Below are 14,841 nucleotides of genomic sequence, written 5' to 3'. Positions count from 1 at the left end.
AAGTTAATTAGAAAAATTATTTACTTCCCCAATTGTAATTCAATTGTAATTCATGAAAATTAAAAAGTTGTTGCCAAAAATAAAACTAGACTCCAATCTGACATTCAAGGAATACGTGAAAATAAACTCCAAAGATCATTTTTGAAATATTTAAATTGAGAAGGAGCTTTGCTGACCTTGTAGGTACAGAGGAAAGGTTCCCGCCAGCCAATCGCAGTCATGTTGGTGCTAAGGTCAAGGGATATCCTAACGGGCCGACGGACCTTCTGGGCGGCGAGGGCGGCCGCTGATGCAATAATATTGCAACGATCAATCTTCCCTCCGAAACCTCCACCGATGCGCTTCACCGTCACATTAATCCTACAAACAAAATACAACATTGTCTTACAAAAACCTTAGATACATTTATTAAATAAAATATTTATTTCCGCTGCAGACAGGACAAAACATCGAGTGAGATTCGGCCAATTGTGATAATCACACAAGAAATTTTCAGCCGTACACAGAGAAATCATATTATCATGATATATCAATGAACAGATTCACAGGAGCCGTGATGAGGGTTCGAACCCATGCGTTGGGTGTTCCCAGGTGCACGCTCTAGTCAACTGCACAACGAAATAGTCAAAAGAATTGCTACCTGGGGCACTACTTCTTTTGACCATGTCATGTCGAAGTTGACTAGAGCGTGCATCTGCGAACACCCAGCGCATGGGTTCGAACCCTCATCACGGTTGTAGTTAATTTGTTCATGTTCAGCTGTATGACTTTTACTTCTCAGCTTTTTTCATGTAAGAACAAGAGTTCTTACATGTACTTACAAGAGTTCTAAAGCCAGCCCAAAACCATCCATAGGGTTTCGGGCAGGTCCTTAATCCTAATTTTCCTTGGAATACGACCCGCCAAATCGTTTAACAATCAGGAACCCATGCAGGAGATCCCTGAAACTTTACTCATGAATGGAAATTCCTGAAATCTAACCTTAAAAACACGAATCTAATATTTCAAAGAAAAGAAATAATATTGTGAATGTAACCGATTATATGATTTACCCAAAATTTCATATTTTGAACACTGCAAAATAGAAGTCAAGGAATTTCCTTCTTTTGTCCATGAGTCTGAGAGCGTTATTGCTCCATCGCCTGAACGGCTTTGAGAATTATGATGAAAATTACACCATCCCATCTTGAGGTTATCTTGAGATGATCTCGGGGCTTTAGTGTCCCCGCGGCCCGGTCCTCGACCAGGCCTCCACCCCCAGGAAGCAGCCCGTGACAGCTGACTAACTCCCAGGTACCTATTTACTGCTAGGTAACAGGGGCTTTCAGGGTGAAAGAAACTTTGCCCATTTGTTTCTGCCTCGTGCGGGAATCGAACCCGCGCCACAGAATTACGAGTCCTGCGCGCTATCCACCAGGCTACGAGGCCCCAAAAAGATAACATTCGAATCTGCTGACTTGATTTTGGCACAACTCGAGTAAAATGAAAGATGTTTACATACAGGCCAAATTATTTTTTTTATGAATTTATCATTGCTGAAATGAAGATGAAGCTGCCCTAGACCCTCCCCCGTGATGATTAATCTGGCTGTTGGAATATCATAATGTAAGATCTTTTTAGATGCAACATAATTTTAACATTGTTTGTGTTCTATTGAGTTTCCTTCTCTTGCCACTGACATATTACCTCTCAAATTGAAAACCACATGTTTTACATTTTTGTCTTAACAAATTACCTGCAGAACTATAATTAGCTGTTCTTGCTGTATAAAAGGTGGATGAATAATTGATCTCTATGAATGCTGTCTTCCGTAATGTATTCGTGAGTTTCTGTTGAACTATAAGAATCACTGAAGTCTAAACTAATGTTCTCATGTATATAGCACGCAATACTTCTGTTCTAACAGTAAATTGATACCCAGAAGTTAGGTAACTGTTGTGGGGTTGTATCCTGGGAAGAGCTAGAAGTTAGGTAACTGTTGGGGTTTGTATCCTGGGAAGGGTCAGAAGTTAGGCAACTATTGTGGGGTTGTATCCTGGGAAGGGTCAGAAGTTAGGTAACTATTGTGGGGTTGTATCCTGGGAAGGGTCAGAAGTTAGGTAACTGTTGGGGTTTGTATCCTGGGAAGGGTCAGAAGTTTGACATTGTGGAGGACCTCGATACAAGCGTAAAGTATATAAATACACACAGCCTTCCTGTCCCGCGACAAAATGAACTTTTGTAATAATGATTTTTGTTAATGACCAAACCACACATCAGAAAATGGAGACACGACGACGTTTTGGTCCGTCCTTGACCATTATCACGTCGTGTGAGAGAAGAGAGGATGTTGTTGTTGTTGTTTTAGATTTAGGTACTCAGGATGAAATGTCCATGAAGCACGGGCTATGGTGAGCCCGTAATTGAGTTCGGTTATATGCGATAACCTTGTTACTCTGATATTTTGGTCAAAGTTTTAAATGGAGGTGGGGTTTCCTGCTATTTCCCTGTTTATTTTTTGCTTCTTTATTAGTGCACTGGTTTTTAGTCTCGTTTTAATAACATTATGTTTGTGGCGGATGTATGTGCAGAATGTTCACTAGTGAGTCCCATTCCTTGACGGTTTTTTTAATCATTGTAGTCGCAGTGGAATGTGCATCTAATGCAGTTGTAGTCTTTGGATTAATGTTGAGTTTGATGCGCAGGGCTTCAGAAGCTTCACATTCCAGTAAATAGTGCAACAGTAGCGCCTCTGCTTCTGTTCCACATATATGACACTCTTTAACTATTGGGGTTTATTACCTCCCAGCAGCACTTGTAACCTGAGTCTGTGTATGGCTACTGCAATGTTTCTGGATATATTTTTATCAGGCTTGAAAGAGTAGTACCCAGTGGCTTGTTCGTACCATATCGAAGTAGATCTTTCTTCCCACTACTTTGGCTCTGTGGCGACTTTTGATAGTTGGAAGTATTTTCTTCTTGATTTGCTCCTTAATCTGTATAAAACTTGGAGGTGTTTTAACCTGTACAACAGGTAGAGCAGTGGTAGTTTTTACTAGTGCGTCTGCCTTTTCATTACCATCTATGACAATGTGACTTGGTATCCAATTTAGGGTGATTGACAGTCCTAGATTATGGGCTTCTTTTCCCATATGTTGGATTTCTGTGATGAGTTGTATATTACATCTGTGTTGACTGGATAACAATGCCTGGAGCGAAGATTTAGTCAGAATGAATGATGATATCATGTAAATTATTCTCAATTGTATAGTTTATTACCTCCTTCAAGGCATATAATTCTGTTTGCAATGTTGAGCACTCACTATTCATGCTCCAGGAAGCTTCATGGTTGGTAGTGTAAACTGCTGCGCCAGCAGAACCTCTTTCTTGATCAGTTGATCCATCTGTGAAGATGTGAGTGGTTGTAAGTCTTGGGATTGTTTCCGTTTGTTGTTTGATGACTACTTTGAGCCTCTTCGAGTCACATGCTGATTTTTTAACTAGTAATCCTTCAATGATTACCTTTAGACTCGATTCTTTCCTTGGAGGAGGCGGCCGAAAGTGTTGATATGGTCTATCTTCTCCTTTGTTTTTAAGGGTTCGTTTCAAGTTCACTTTCTCTAGAATCTTCACTAGATTATCCGTCCATGAACTTGTTTTATATTGAAGGTTTCTCTGAAGCGATCTGTGTATGCTATCTTTGATTGCCAGTCTAATGGTGATTCCAACAAGTTTTGCTGTTATGGTGGCTATCCTTTGATTGATCCTGTTTTCTAAGGCAGGTAAGTTGGTTTTCATTCTTAGAGTCTCTCGACGCGTCCATATAGGTGCTCCCAGCATTGTTCTCAGAGCATCATTTTGAGACACTTCCAGTTTCTCCCATTGGTTATCACTGAGGGAAGTAAGAGCAGGAGCAGCATAGTTAATGAGTGACCTAACTGCTTGAACGTAGTACATTTTGAATAATGGTAAAGATGCACCATCTCTAAGACTTATCAGGGAGCGCAAAGCTGTGTTTCTGGTGCAGGGGATGAGTCACAATAACGTGGCTAAGGTATGTTGACCAGACCACACAGTAGAAGGTGAAGGGACGACGACATTTCGGTCCGTCCTGGACCATTCTCAAGTCGATTGTGTCCTGGACCAATTCTCAAGTCCACAATCTTCTTGAGAATGGTCCAGGACGGACCAAAACGTTGTCGTCCCTTCACCTTCTAGTGTGTGGTCTGGTCAACTGTGTTTCTGGCTTTACAACGTTCCCGAAGATGTTAAATTTCTTGAATGAATTTCAACTGGATGTCTATTATGACTCCAAGGTATTGAAAAAAAGGAAGGTATTGAAAAAAAGGTAACCCACTCAATTTCATATCCTTGTATTGCGAGTCTGATGTCTTGAGTTCTCATTTTAACGGCCAATGCTGTGGTTTTATTGCCGTTTATTTTCACTGGTATGCGTTCTGCTTCCCTGTTGATAATATCTAGGCATTTTTGTGCATGGTTCCTTGAGCCTATGCCATTGATGATAACCACAAAGTCGTCTGCATAGTTAAGCAGTTTGGCTTTTGGTTCCTTGAGCTTCATGAATTGTTCCATGAGACAGTTGAAGAGGAAAGGGCTTAGTATTCCTTCCTGTGGAGTTCCATTTTCCAGCCCCTATGAGGACGATGTTTTTCCTTGGAATTTGACTGTAGCTTCTCGGTTAAGCAGGCTTCCTTTGGCACAGGCAAGAGCGTGTCATTTGATTTCCTTATCCACAAGGCAGCACAGTGTAGCTGGAGCACTGGCTAACTTGAAGGCTTTTTCTAGGTAAAGCAAAATAAGGATTCCGGGTTTTTCATTGATTTGATCCAGGAATTAGGTAAGGCATTCTGTGGTTCCAACACCTTTTCTGCAAGCAAACATATTTTGGTGCAGTGGATTGGCTTTTTCATTCAATTCGATTAAGAGCCATTCTTTCCACAGTTTTAGCCAGACAGCTTGTTAATGACATGGGTCTTGGATTTCCCGGGTCTTTAGGTTTTGAAATGGGAACTATATTGCACTGTTCCAAGAAAGTGGTCGAGTTCATGTCATCAATACTCTGTTGATGAGATTCAAGAAGGCTTTTTCACCCTTTTCTCCTAGCTTGGCCAGCATGTTGTAAGTGATTTTGTCCTCACAAGGAGCTGTGTTTTTAGTTTTCTTTGTAGCTCTTTTGAGTTCTTTCAGATTGAAATGTTGGTCTAATTCGTCAGGTAAGGCTAAAGCATCATCTATTTTTTCCATCTTGCTGCTTGAAGTCTTTGTTGGTCACTCAGAGTGGCTTGAGGAAGTTGAGTGGAACTGGCTCTTGAAGCAAATAGATTTGCTAACCTTTGTGCTTCTTGCTCTGGATGGACATGATGTGGCAGAGCATAAGACGATTTTCCTTTGGCCTTGTTGATCTGTCTCAAGATTTTACCCAAGGAGCTACGTTGATTTAGTTTGGGACACCACTCGAGCCATTTTTCATCTCTGATTGTTGCTGTTTCTTCGTGCTCATGATCTCGGACAGCTCTAAGAAGTCCTAGATTAGCTTCGGTTCTATCTCTTCTGAAATTCTATCTTACACAATTTATTCTGTTATGTAGTTCTTTGAGCCTATCACATTAATACCTATGGTCCTTATGTTGTGGGGTAATTGTTTTTCCTCTTGGGGATGGCGTGATTCGCTGCTCTATGTATTACATTTATTAAATCTTTTTCCATTTCTTCGGTGTTGTCAGGAGTAGTGTAGTTCTGGTTCCAAGTTTCGAGAGATTCCTGAAACTTCGTCCAATCTGCTTTGATAAAGTCCCATCCGGGCTCAGGAGCTGGAGGTCTGGGAGGTAGTGTCATATTAATAACTGTTTTTGTATCAAAGTGGTCACTAGTCAGTAAAAGGTCAACTGACCAATGACACAACTCATAAATACTGGTGGAGACAAACGAGAGATCCAGCTTCCCAACACCAGTTTTTTTTTTTACTATTATTTTTTTTTCTACCACAGATGTAGCCACACATTTAAAATGCTAACCAGCATATATACATTTTCTTCTGTCCTCCATGGACAGGGTTAGAGATCTGTTAAACATATAGTCCGGGATTTATCGAACAATCCCACACCAGTGAGAGTTGGTTCCGTTGAGTTAAGCAGACTGATTTCAGGCACTTTATCCAAAAGATGTTCAATATGTCTTCCGTTGGCGTCGGTTCTTGGCGAATCAAGTAATAATTCACTATGAGCATCGAAGTCGCCAGAGATGATAGTAGGTGTAGTGACTGCTATTTCAAAGATTGCAGAGAGATTCATGTCGTGTTCTCAATGGCTCCTGTATACATTGAAGATGAATAGCATTGAGTTCCTCATAGTGAGTTTAACACCCATAAGTTCGACGTTCTTACCACAATGAGGCAGGTCTTTGTTTGCCGTGGCATTGATATAATTTCTTACTAGAATTGAAATGCCTTTGGTGCCACCTTGGGCAATTGGGCAGTGGAAACCTTGATATCCTGGGATATTGATATATCTTTCAGTCCTGGTGAGTGTTTCTTGAAGTAGAACAATATCAATGTTGTCCAGGAGAAGCACTGCTCTGAGTGTTTCTGCTTTGTTTTTGAATCCTTGAATATTCCATTGTATAATCATGAGATTGTCCATTATTCTGTTAGAGTTGAATCCATTGAGTCCATGGTAGTTTCTAAAGTGCTGATTTCTCTGACGGCTTGTGTCTTCTTGGCTGGTGTGGAGACTGCCATTGGGTGCTGAAACAATTCAGTTTCGTCATCTTCTTCGACTTCTACTTCGTCAACCTTATCAGGTAGGGCTTGTTGAAGTGTGGAAGAAATAAGTTCAGTAGATTGTTTTTTTAACTTTGTTAACATTTCCGTCCTTGACTGTGGGTTGGTCTGCTCCAGTGATTGAAATGTTTTGTCAAGCATCTTGCTGAAGGTCTCTGGCAGGGAGGCAATAACCATTGGAACAGTAGTCACTTGATACGCCTTTGGCTGCCTTTCTTTTTTCTTGGTAGGTGAGGAGACTCTTGGTTGGGTCCTAGCGTCTTTGCTACATCCAGCTACTGCAGCATTTGATGATGTAGGGATCGTTGTTCGTGCTTGAGAGGTCTTAAAGGCAATAGCAGGTGTATTCGTTTTGCTGCCCTGATCTATTCGTTTGTTGTTGTCTTGTGGAGTAGTGCTTTGTTTTCTTCAGTTATTGAAGGCCCTGTTCTAGCTCAGATTAGAAGGAATTGGTGCTTTAGTCTGTGGCTGATTTGTATCTTCATTTATTCGGATTTGCCAAGGAGTGTGCCACTGGCTTTTAACTGAGGGTCTGACCGATTGTGGTCCAGGAGATGTGGCTTTGGGTGCTGGGTTGATCCGAAAGCTTGAATTCTTTTTACCCATTCAGGACATCGTTTGTTCCAGGCGAAGAGAAGATGTTGTTTCAGATTTAGCTACTCAGAATGAAGTGTCCATGTAGCACGGGCTATAGTGAGCCCGTAAAGCCCGAAGAGAGGATGTTGTTGTTGTTTCAGATTTAGCTACTCAGGACGAAGTGTCCATGTAGCACGGGCTATGGTGAGCCCGTAATTGAGTTTGGTTATACATGCTAACCTTTTTCCTGTGATATTTGGGTCTAAGTTTAAAATGGAGAAAGGGGATTTCTCCTTTTTCCCTGCTTATTTATCGCTTCTGTTTTAGTGCACTGGTTTTAATCTTATTAACATTATCTTGGTGGCGGATGTAGATGCAGAATGCTCACTAATGAGTCCCATTCCTCAACGGCTTTTCTAATCATTGTAGTCGCGGTGGAATGTGCATCTAATGCAGCTGCTGTCGTTGGATCAATGTTGAGTTTGATGCGCAGGGGTTCAGTAGCTTCACATTCCAGTAAGTAGTGCAATAGTGGCGCCTCTGCTTCAGTTTCACAGATGTGACACTCTTTAACTATTGGGTTCATTACCTCCCAGCAGCACTTGTAACCAAGTCTGAGTCTTTGTATGGCTACTGCAATGTCTCTGGATGAAGAGAGGATGTTGTTGTTGTTTTAGATTCAGCTACTCAGAACAATAAGTTCCAGTAGCACGGGCTATGGTGAGCCCATAAGTGGAGGCTCTTTGGAGCCATTAGCTGTATCAGTGGCTGATACTAGAGATATGGCGGCGGATGGGGGTCTTCATGATGGTTTTCCGCCTGGAGGGCTGGCTATACCAGTTATGGAGCTGGTGGGGTTAGTGTATACCTCTAGGTTTTCCGTTTTTTCTTTGCCTGCGACTTTGGCTGAGCTTTGCTGTCATTGGTGTTTGGTGACGTGGCCTCCATGAGGAAGTCTTGAACCGTGCATGTATCGTATTTGTGATGCGGCGATGGAGCTCCTACTATGATTTCCTCGTCTGAGGAGTCCGTAACCTCCGTAGTGGGCGTTTTTGTCTTTCGCCTCGCAGCCTTAGGTAGGCTTAGGTGTCGTTGATTGGTGGTTGTAGCTATTCAGGAGCGCTGGTGATGCTGTTATCATTTGTAGACAGCACGTCTTCTAGCGCGGCTGCTGAGATAGTGATGGTAGGAGTGTTGGGAGCTAAAGAAGAAATTACCTCTGTTTGTGTCGCCCGGGTCATGGGCGGTTCTGGAGTCAGTGTTGAAGTTGACCATCTGGTCGTTTTGGTGGTAGTCTCCGGAGTGGTAGAGGAGACAGTGAGATTTACGCCAGTGGCTATGATGGGGGCCAGGCCATTGTCTATGTATAATGCGTTTAGTTCACTGACAAAACGCTGGTTGTCTGGTCCTGCTAGCCTTTCCGCTAGTCTAATAAGACCAGGGATAATGCCTGCACGTGATGCAGGGGGCTGTGAAGGAGCCTGTGGGACCTTGGGTCCCCAATGAGAAGGCTGTGTCGCCTGCTGGGAGGAGTCACATGTTGGTAAGACTGGAAAGTCTTTTTGGTTGAAATTAGTGAAAGCTAAGGTGGTGGGTTGAACGCTTGGGGCTCTAGTCGAGGAGGTAGAAGGGTTGTTTCTCTTGGCTTCAACCTGGGCCTTGATGCTTTCCTGTCTGCGAGGGCAGCGGTAGGAAATTGCAGGGTTATTGCCATCACAGAGCAGGAAGGTACAGGCAAATATATATGACAAGAGAGTGAGATGAGAGGTGAGGAGCAGGTAAGAGAAAAATATGAATAGGATGACTGTAAGAATAGGTTGAATGTAAGAATAGGATCAATGTAATAATAAGGAAAATATAGGATGAATATAATAATAAGGAAATAATAGGATATATAGGAAAGATATATAGGAAATAAAATATAGGAAATAGGAAATAATAGGAAATAATAGTTAGAATAAGGAAATAATTGGATGAATAAAAGAATAGGGAAATATTAGGATGAATGTAAGAATAAGGAAAGAATAGGATGAATGTAAAAATAAGAAAAGAATAAGATGAATGTAAGAATAAGATGGAGAAATGTCGTCAATGGAAAATGGAGAAACGTTGTCTCTTCTCAATCTTGTGATGTGTAGTTTGGTCATCATCATCTGTATACGACTTTGTTGTATATTTTGCACATAAACAATGTGTTATTTTAAAAACATTAATCAATTGTAAAATAAAATTATATACGAATAAAGTTTTGATCTGATCTGATAGCACAAATGCAATGTTTACTGGTAACGTTTTCCATCTTCTGGACTAATAAAGTATTATTAGATTATGTTAGGTGAAGTTAAGTTAGGTTTGGCTTGGTTATAGGTACTATATTTACGTAAGACATTCAAAATAAAATATATTTAAAAAATTATGCTGTATTTGCGAACCGCATAATCAAGTTTCTTTATAAGGCTTCGATATTAATATTCAAATAACCCAGCACCACAGGAGTATGTATCCACATAACCCAGCACCACAGGAGTATGTATCCACATAACCTAGCACCACAGGAGTATGTATCCACATAACCCAGCACCACAGGAGTATGTATCCACATAACCCAGCACCACAGGAGTACAACCACATAACCCAGCACCACAGGAGTATGTATCCACATAACCCAGCACCACAAGACTATGTATCCACATAACCTAGCACCACAAGAGTATGTATCCACATAACCCAGCACCACAGTAGTATGTATCCTCATAACCCAGCACCAAAAGAGTATGTATCCACATAACCCAGCACCATAGGAGTATGTATCCGAGGGGCACCTCGATAAGACTCAAAGACATAATAATGTCCGACAATGACGACACAGTCAAAAAGATTATCTTTACACAGTCACGGTGAAGCTTTAGAGATGATACATCTGAGCGAACGACAGTCATACATTAGTCAAGAGTAACGCTCAGCACAGGTGACCACCCAGACCGTTCTCTTGAATTGCCACAATGTCTCAAAAATGATGTACTAAACTGTCCGAAAATAAACTAACCGAGGACCAACGTACAGAAAATGGCACAGCCGGTTAATTTGCCGAGCCGCTATGATTTTCAATACATCATATTTTGGCTCTTTGGGATTTATACATCAAATTGGGATGTACTATTCGCGAGAACAAGTTGATTAAACACCAAGATACTGAAGGTTTACCCAATATATAAACAATTATCCATAGTAAGGTAAATAAAACCATCAACCAGGAAAGTCGATGTGTTCGAGCCGATGTGAATCTGCTTGAGCTGGTCTGCTCAGCAACCCGTTCTCATAAACAAAAGCCAAAGTCCATTCCATGTACCCGCCAAATCCCATGTTTATAGATGAAAAAACGTTTACAAACGACTCACAACTGATTTCGATCGAACACTTCCGGAACAAGTGCTTCACTGACGAATTTTGTTCGAACCTCAACGCTGTAAATGCTTCACCCACGTACTACAGATATAAATAATCGCCAACAGAACCTAAACACCTAACCTATGCCTATATATGCACAATATGCATATATATTTTAACATTAATTTCGGTTTGAGAAAATTTCCGTTTTGAATGAACAGCAAGTGAAAATTTACGAATGCGTCTGTGGTGTCGACCACTGGATGTAATGGACTTGAGTGGAGGACGGAGATGGTAATACGCAGAACTCCTGGTTCAACCTTGACGCCGAGCGGACGTCTGGATACCTCCTCCGCCTGGGAGCCGCCGGATCACGTCCTGTTTTCGCGTTTTGGCTTTGCTACTGCAGTTTGGCATCCCTCTTCAACGGTCCGATTGTATGACGCCTGGCGCATATATCGCCTTGGGTCACGGGATTTTTTTTGGCGTGTTCTGGCTGGTTCTCCCGGCGGTGTGACGGTGTTCGGGGGTCGGCTTGGCCGAGAGGTGCCAGGGGTTAGCGGGTCTTGGTGGGTTTCTGGTGTGCCCTCAGCTGTGGTGGGCGGCCGGCCGGCCGGAGGACACTGGATGACTTTTTGCATTTTAGTTGGGGGGCAGAGTTTTGGTTTTGCTACCTGGTGTTATCTGTGTGGGCCGGGGCCGGTGCCTGTCACCCTGAAGGACTCCTGGGGCTCCCCAATCATCTGCCTGACTGTCCGTTTATTTGATGTATGGCATATTACTTTCTAGTGATTGGCGTCCCTCGTTTCGCGTTTTGGCTTGGCGTTTCACCTTTCCTGACTTCGCGATTCACTCTTAACGGGTACGCCGGGGCGCATCCGATCCCACGGTCGTCGTCGCCCCTAAATCAACAACAACAACAACAACAAATATACGCAAACAGAACTTAAGTACCTAACCTAATCTAGAAGGTTTGGTGGAAGGATTAAAGAGCATTTGGTCATTGTTGATGAGGACAGACTACGATACATTGATGGAATTGCTTCTTGCAGGGTTGGAGTTCGTTCCCTTGATATTCCAAGTGGTCGAGAGTCGTTCCTTTTCTTTTCAAATTCCAACTCCTTGCCCTCATATGACTTCCAAGTTGTATATAGTTATATGGAATAGATTCCTTACGTTAGCCCTGACTGTGACAGAGTCTCTCGCATTGGACAAACCCCAACGACCTGTGTCTCAATCACCTGATTAGCATTTGAGATAGTATTTTATATTTTTTGCTAAAATTTAAATATCTTTAAAGAAACTGTATTTTCAATATGTTTTTACAAGAATTAGTTTTGTGCAATCAACAATAATAAATATTTTTGTGTTATACATTTTTCATACTGGTTATTTAGAAAAAACACAAAACCTCGAAAGTTTATTGTAAACTAAATTAAAAAAACGTTTATTAAAGTGCTCAGTGCCAATAAGTAAACGAAGTATTAATCTTTTTTGGGGGGTGGGGGGGGGGGGATTATATTGTATTTTATCATTATTTTCAATTATGTAATTTAATTAAAAGAAGCTCTCCCATTTTTATCTTATAGAGTATTGTGTGCTTGTCTGTCCAAGCTTGGAGGACAGACGTTTGAGGCTCGCTTTACCCAACTTTACAAGGGGAATCGTCTGTGATACGGGATAAACATAGGCTAGTCGGAGTCGCCAGAATTCAAGAAGGAACAGTGTGCAAGGGTTATTCTCTGACACTATATATGATTTTTGACACTGCCTGCCAGCAACACCTAGCAAAATATTTTGAAAACACAATTCAAAGCAAAGTTTCTCTAATAGAAATATACACAATTATTCAATGATCTTAGGAAAATTAACATAAATTTCCTACTATTCAATCTTAAGTCGATGTACCATAAAATACCTAACTTCAACAAGTACCTCTCACCCACCTTGCCAGGGAAAACCGAAGACCGTCTGATAGATTAGAAAGGAGAACTATTCTATTCTATGTATCTGTCACTAATTATAAAGACATACTGACACATGTTCTTATTGTGTTACTAGTTACATTGTAAGAGAGACATAGAGATAGATAAAGAGAGAAGGAGAGAGATAAATATATAATCCCAAGAGTCATCAGGTCTGTGACACTGGACACTGCATAAAAATTATTGCTATAGAACAGACGGAAAATGAATTTGATAAAATTATTATATTTCAGTTTAAGAAGAGATTGAGACCCTACTTGTTGTCCGGGAGGTTGAGGACTTGACCCACGACCTTCTGAGTTTCCGAGGCCCATTGGCTGCTGGAGAGGATGTCCAGACCTATGTCCGTGGGCGTGGCCAAACACACCTACAGAAACAAATATCATGTATTGTAAGCAAATAGATAAGTTGGTAGAAGAGATTAGCAATGAGCAATAGGTCAATATTTTGATAACGTAGGTTTTCTTAGTTCCTGAGTGGCGGAGGCAGCAACTGTTCCCAAAAATATCTTGATAATTTCTAAGGTGCCTTTGTTTTACAAACATTTGATTTGCACTATAAACGTTTTGATTTGCTATTGATCAATCGCTTCCTGGCATGGAGACCAGAGACCAGATTAGTACTTTTAAATGACCCAACCAATGACAATCACTAAAGACCCATCATCCCGCGCCGTTGACGGCAATGGTCAGAGTAAGTTAACCAACTAATGTTAATATTTGGCTTATAGATCCTAAAGCTGTGTTTTATTTCCCTACAGGAAAGTTGTCACCAGCAACAGTGTACGAACCTGTGACTCCATGTGGAAGTGGTACTGACTGTCGTGGCTGACGGAGCCCTCGATGATGGTGCTGGAGGCAGCAAAACCAGCTACAGAGAGAGAGAGGACATTATTTGTGTGTGAGCTTGTCTCCTTATATATATAGTGATAGTATAATCACCTAACATCCATACCTCACAGTTAGCACATTGGGCCCTCACCTTGCACATCTCCCTGCTCGATGGGTGGATACTGGTCTGGAGGAAGAGGCAGCTTCAGAGCTTCCTGAATGGTAAGCACAGGAGGTTGGATATCGTCATAGGTGACCTTCATGGCACTCAGGCCAGCAGAGGCGGCTCCACGGTCAGTGGCCACCAGGACCCCCAGGGGCTGCCCATAGTACAACACCCGCTCCTCGGGGAACAGCTGATGTAAACAAACGGGTGCCATTGCTACAGTAACTTGTATTTTTCAACGTTTATTTTGTGGGATAATTAATTTAAATTTGTTGTTTATCCTACGTAATTTAAGTAACTGTTACAGCGGTTTTCCCAGCTACTGAATGATAAACAATGTCTCCTTATAGCCCGCCCCCAGTCCAGTCTACAGCTGTATAATACACTAATCTTTGATGGCAAGTTATCGAAATCATCATTAAAAGCAACAGTAAGATAAAGAACACTAAAATAAAAGGAACCACAAGTTAAAAACACAAAACTATTATTACACTTTAAGAAAAACATTACAGCCATTCAGGAGATTTTTACTGGGTAAATCAAAACTGTGGCAAACAATTTCCAGATCCAATTTACAGGATTGCTTGAGTGATAAACACTGATAACAGAACCGACAGCTACACCTTAATTTCAACAATTTAATGTTCTGTGTTAAATATGTGAGACTATAGTAGCACTTCATAAAACTCTATTATCCTAAATTAATCACCGTTCACACCCTTATCACTAATTGTAACTTAACTGAGGATACTAATTAACAATACTACTAATGGCAATGTACCTAATAAGGACAGTTATGTTGTATATTTATGATACAATTAGATATGATGAGCCAACAACACGTCATAAAATGATGAAACGACGAAGTTTCGGTCCGTTCTGGACCATTATAAAATCGTGTAATAGAAGAGAGGATGGATTCATTGATGAAGATTAAGCCACCCAAGAGGTGGCATGGGCATGATTAGGCATTCTACCACTCGCCTTCGGAAGATGGTAAGTAGTAGATTTTTTAGAGTGAATGTGATCTTTGGTTGTGAAAGGCTACATTGTGCTGAGCGTGCATTTAAATCGTCAGTCGTTATTATGTGGCTGGAGTTTGCCGACCTAGCCGGCAGG

At 41.4% G+C, this 14,841-nt stretch overlaps 1 protein-coding gene across 1 annotated transcript in view; it reads right to left on the bottom strand.

The window, feature by feature from the left end:
- The window catches only part of LOC138354749 (xanthine dehydrogenase/oxidase-like), a 171,556-nt gene that overhangs the window by 55,725 nt on the left and 100,990 nt on the right, over positions 1 to 14,841 (bottom strand). Inside the window, exons 17-20 of the mRNA XM_069309237.1 lie at positions 13,708 to 13,912; positions 13,517 to 13,596; positions 12,984 to 13,093; positions 177 to 360 (exon numbers count right to left, since the gene is read on the bottom strand). Of these exons, the coding sequence (XP_069165338.1) occupies positions 177 to 360; positions 12,984 to 13,093; positions 13,517 to 13,596; positions 13,708 to 13,912 (579 nt within the window). The remainder of the gene's footprint in view (positions 1 to 176; positions 361 to 12,983; positions 13,094 to 13,516; positions 13,597 to 13,707; positions 13,913 to 14,841) is intronic.

This window comes from Procambarus clarkii, chromosome 64 (assembly GCF_040958095.1).
Source record: "Procambarus clarkii isolate CNS0578487 chromosome 64, FALCON_Pclarkii_2.0, whole genome shotgun sequence".
In the NCBI taxonomy this organism is placed as follows: domain Eukaryota; kingdom Metazoa; phylum Arthropoda; class Malacostraca; order Decapoda; family Cambaridae; genus Procambarus; species Procambarus clarkii.
This window is presented reverse-complemented; position numbering and strand designations above follow the sequence as displayed.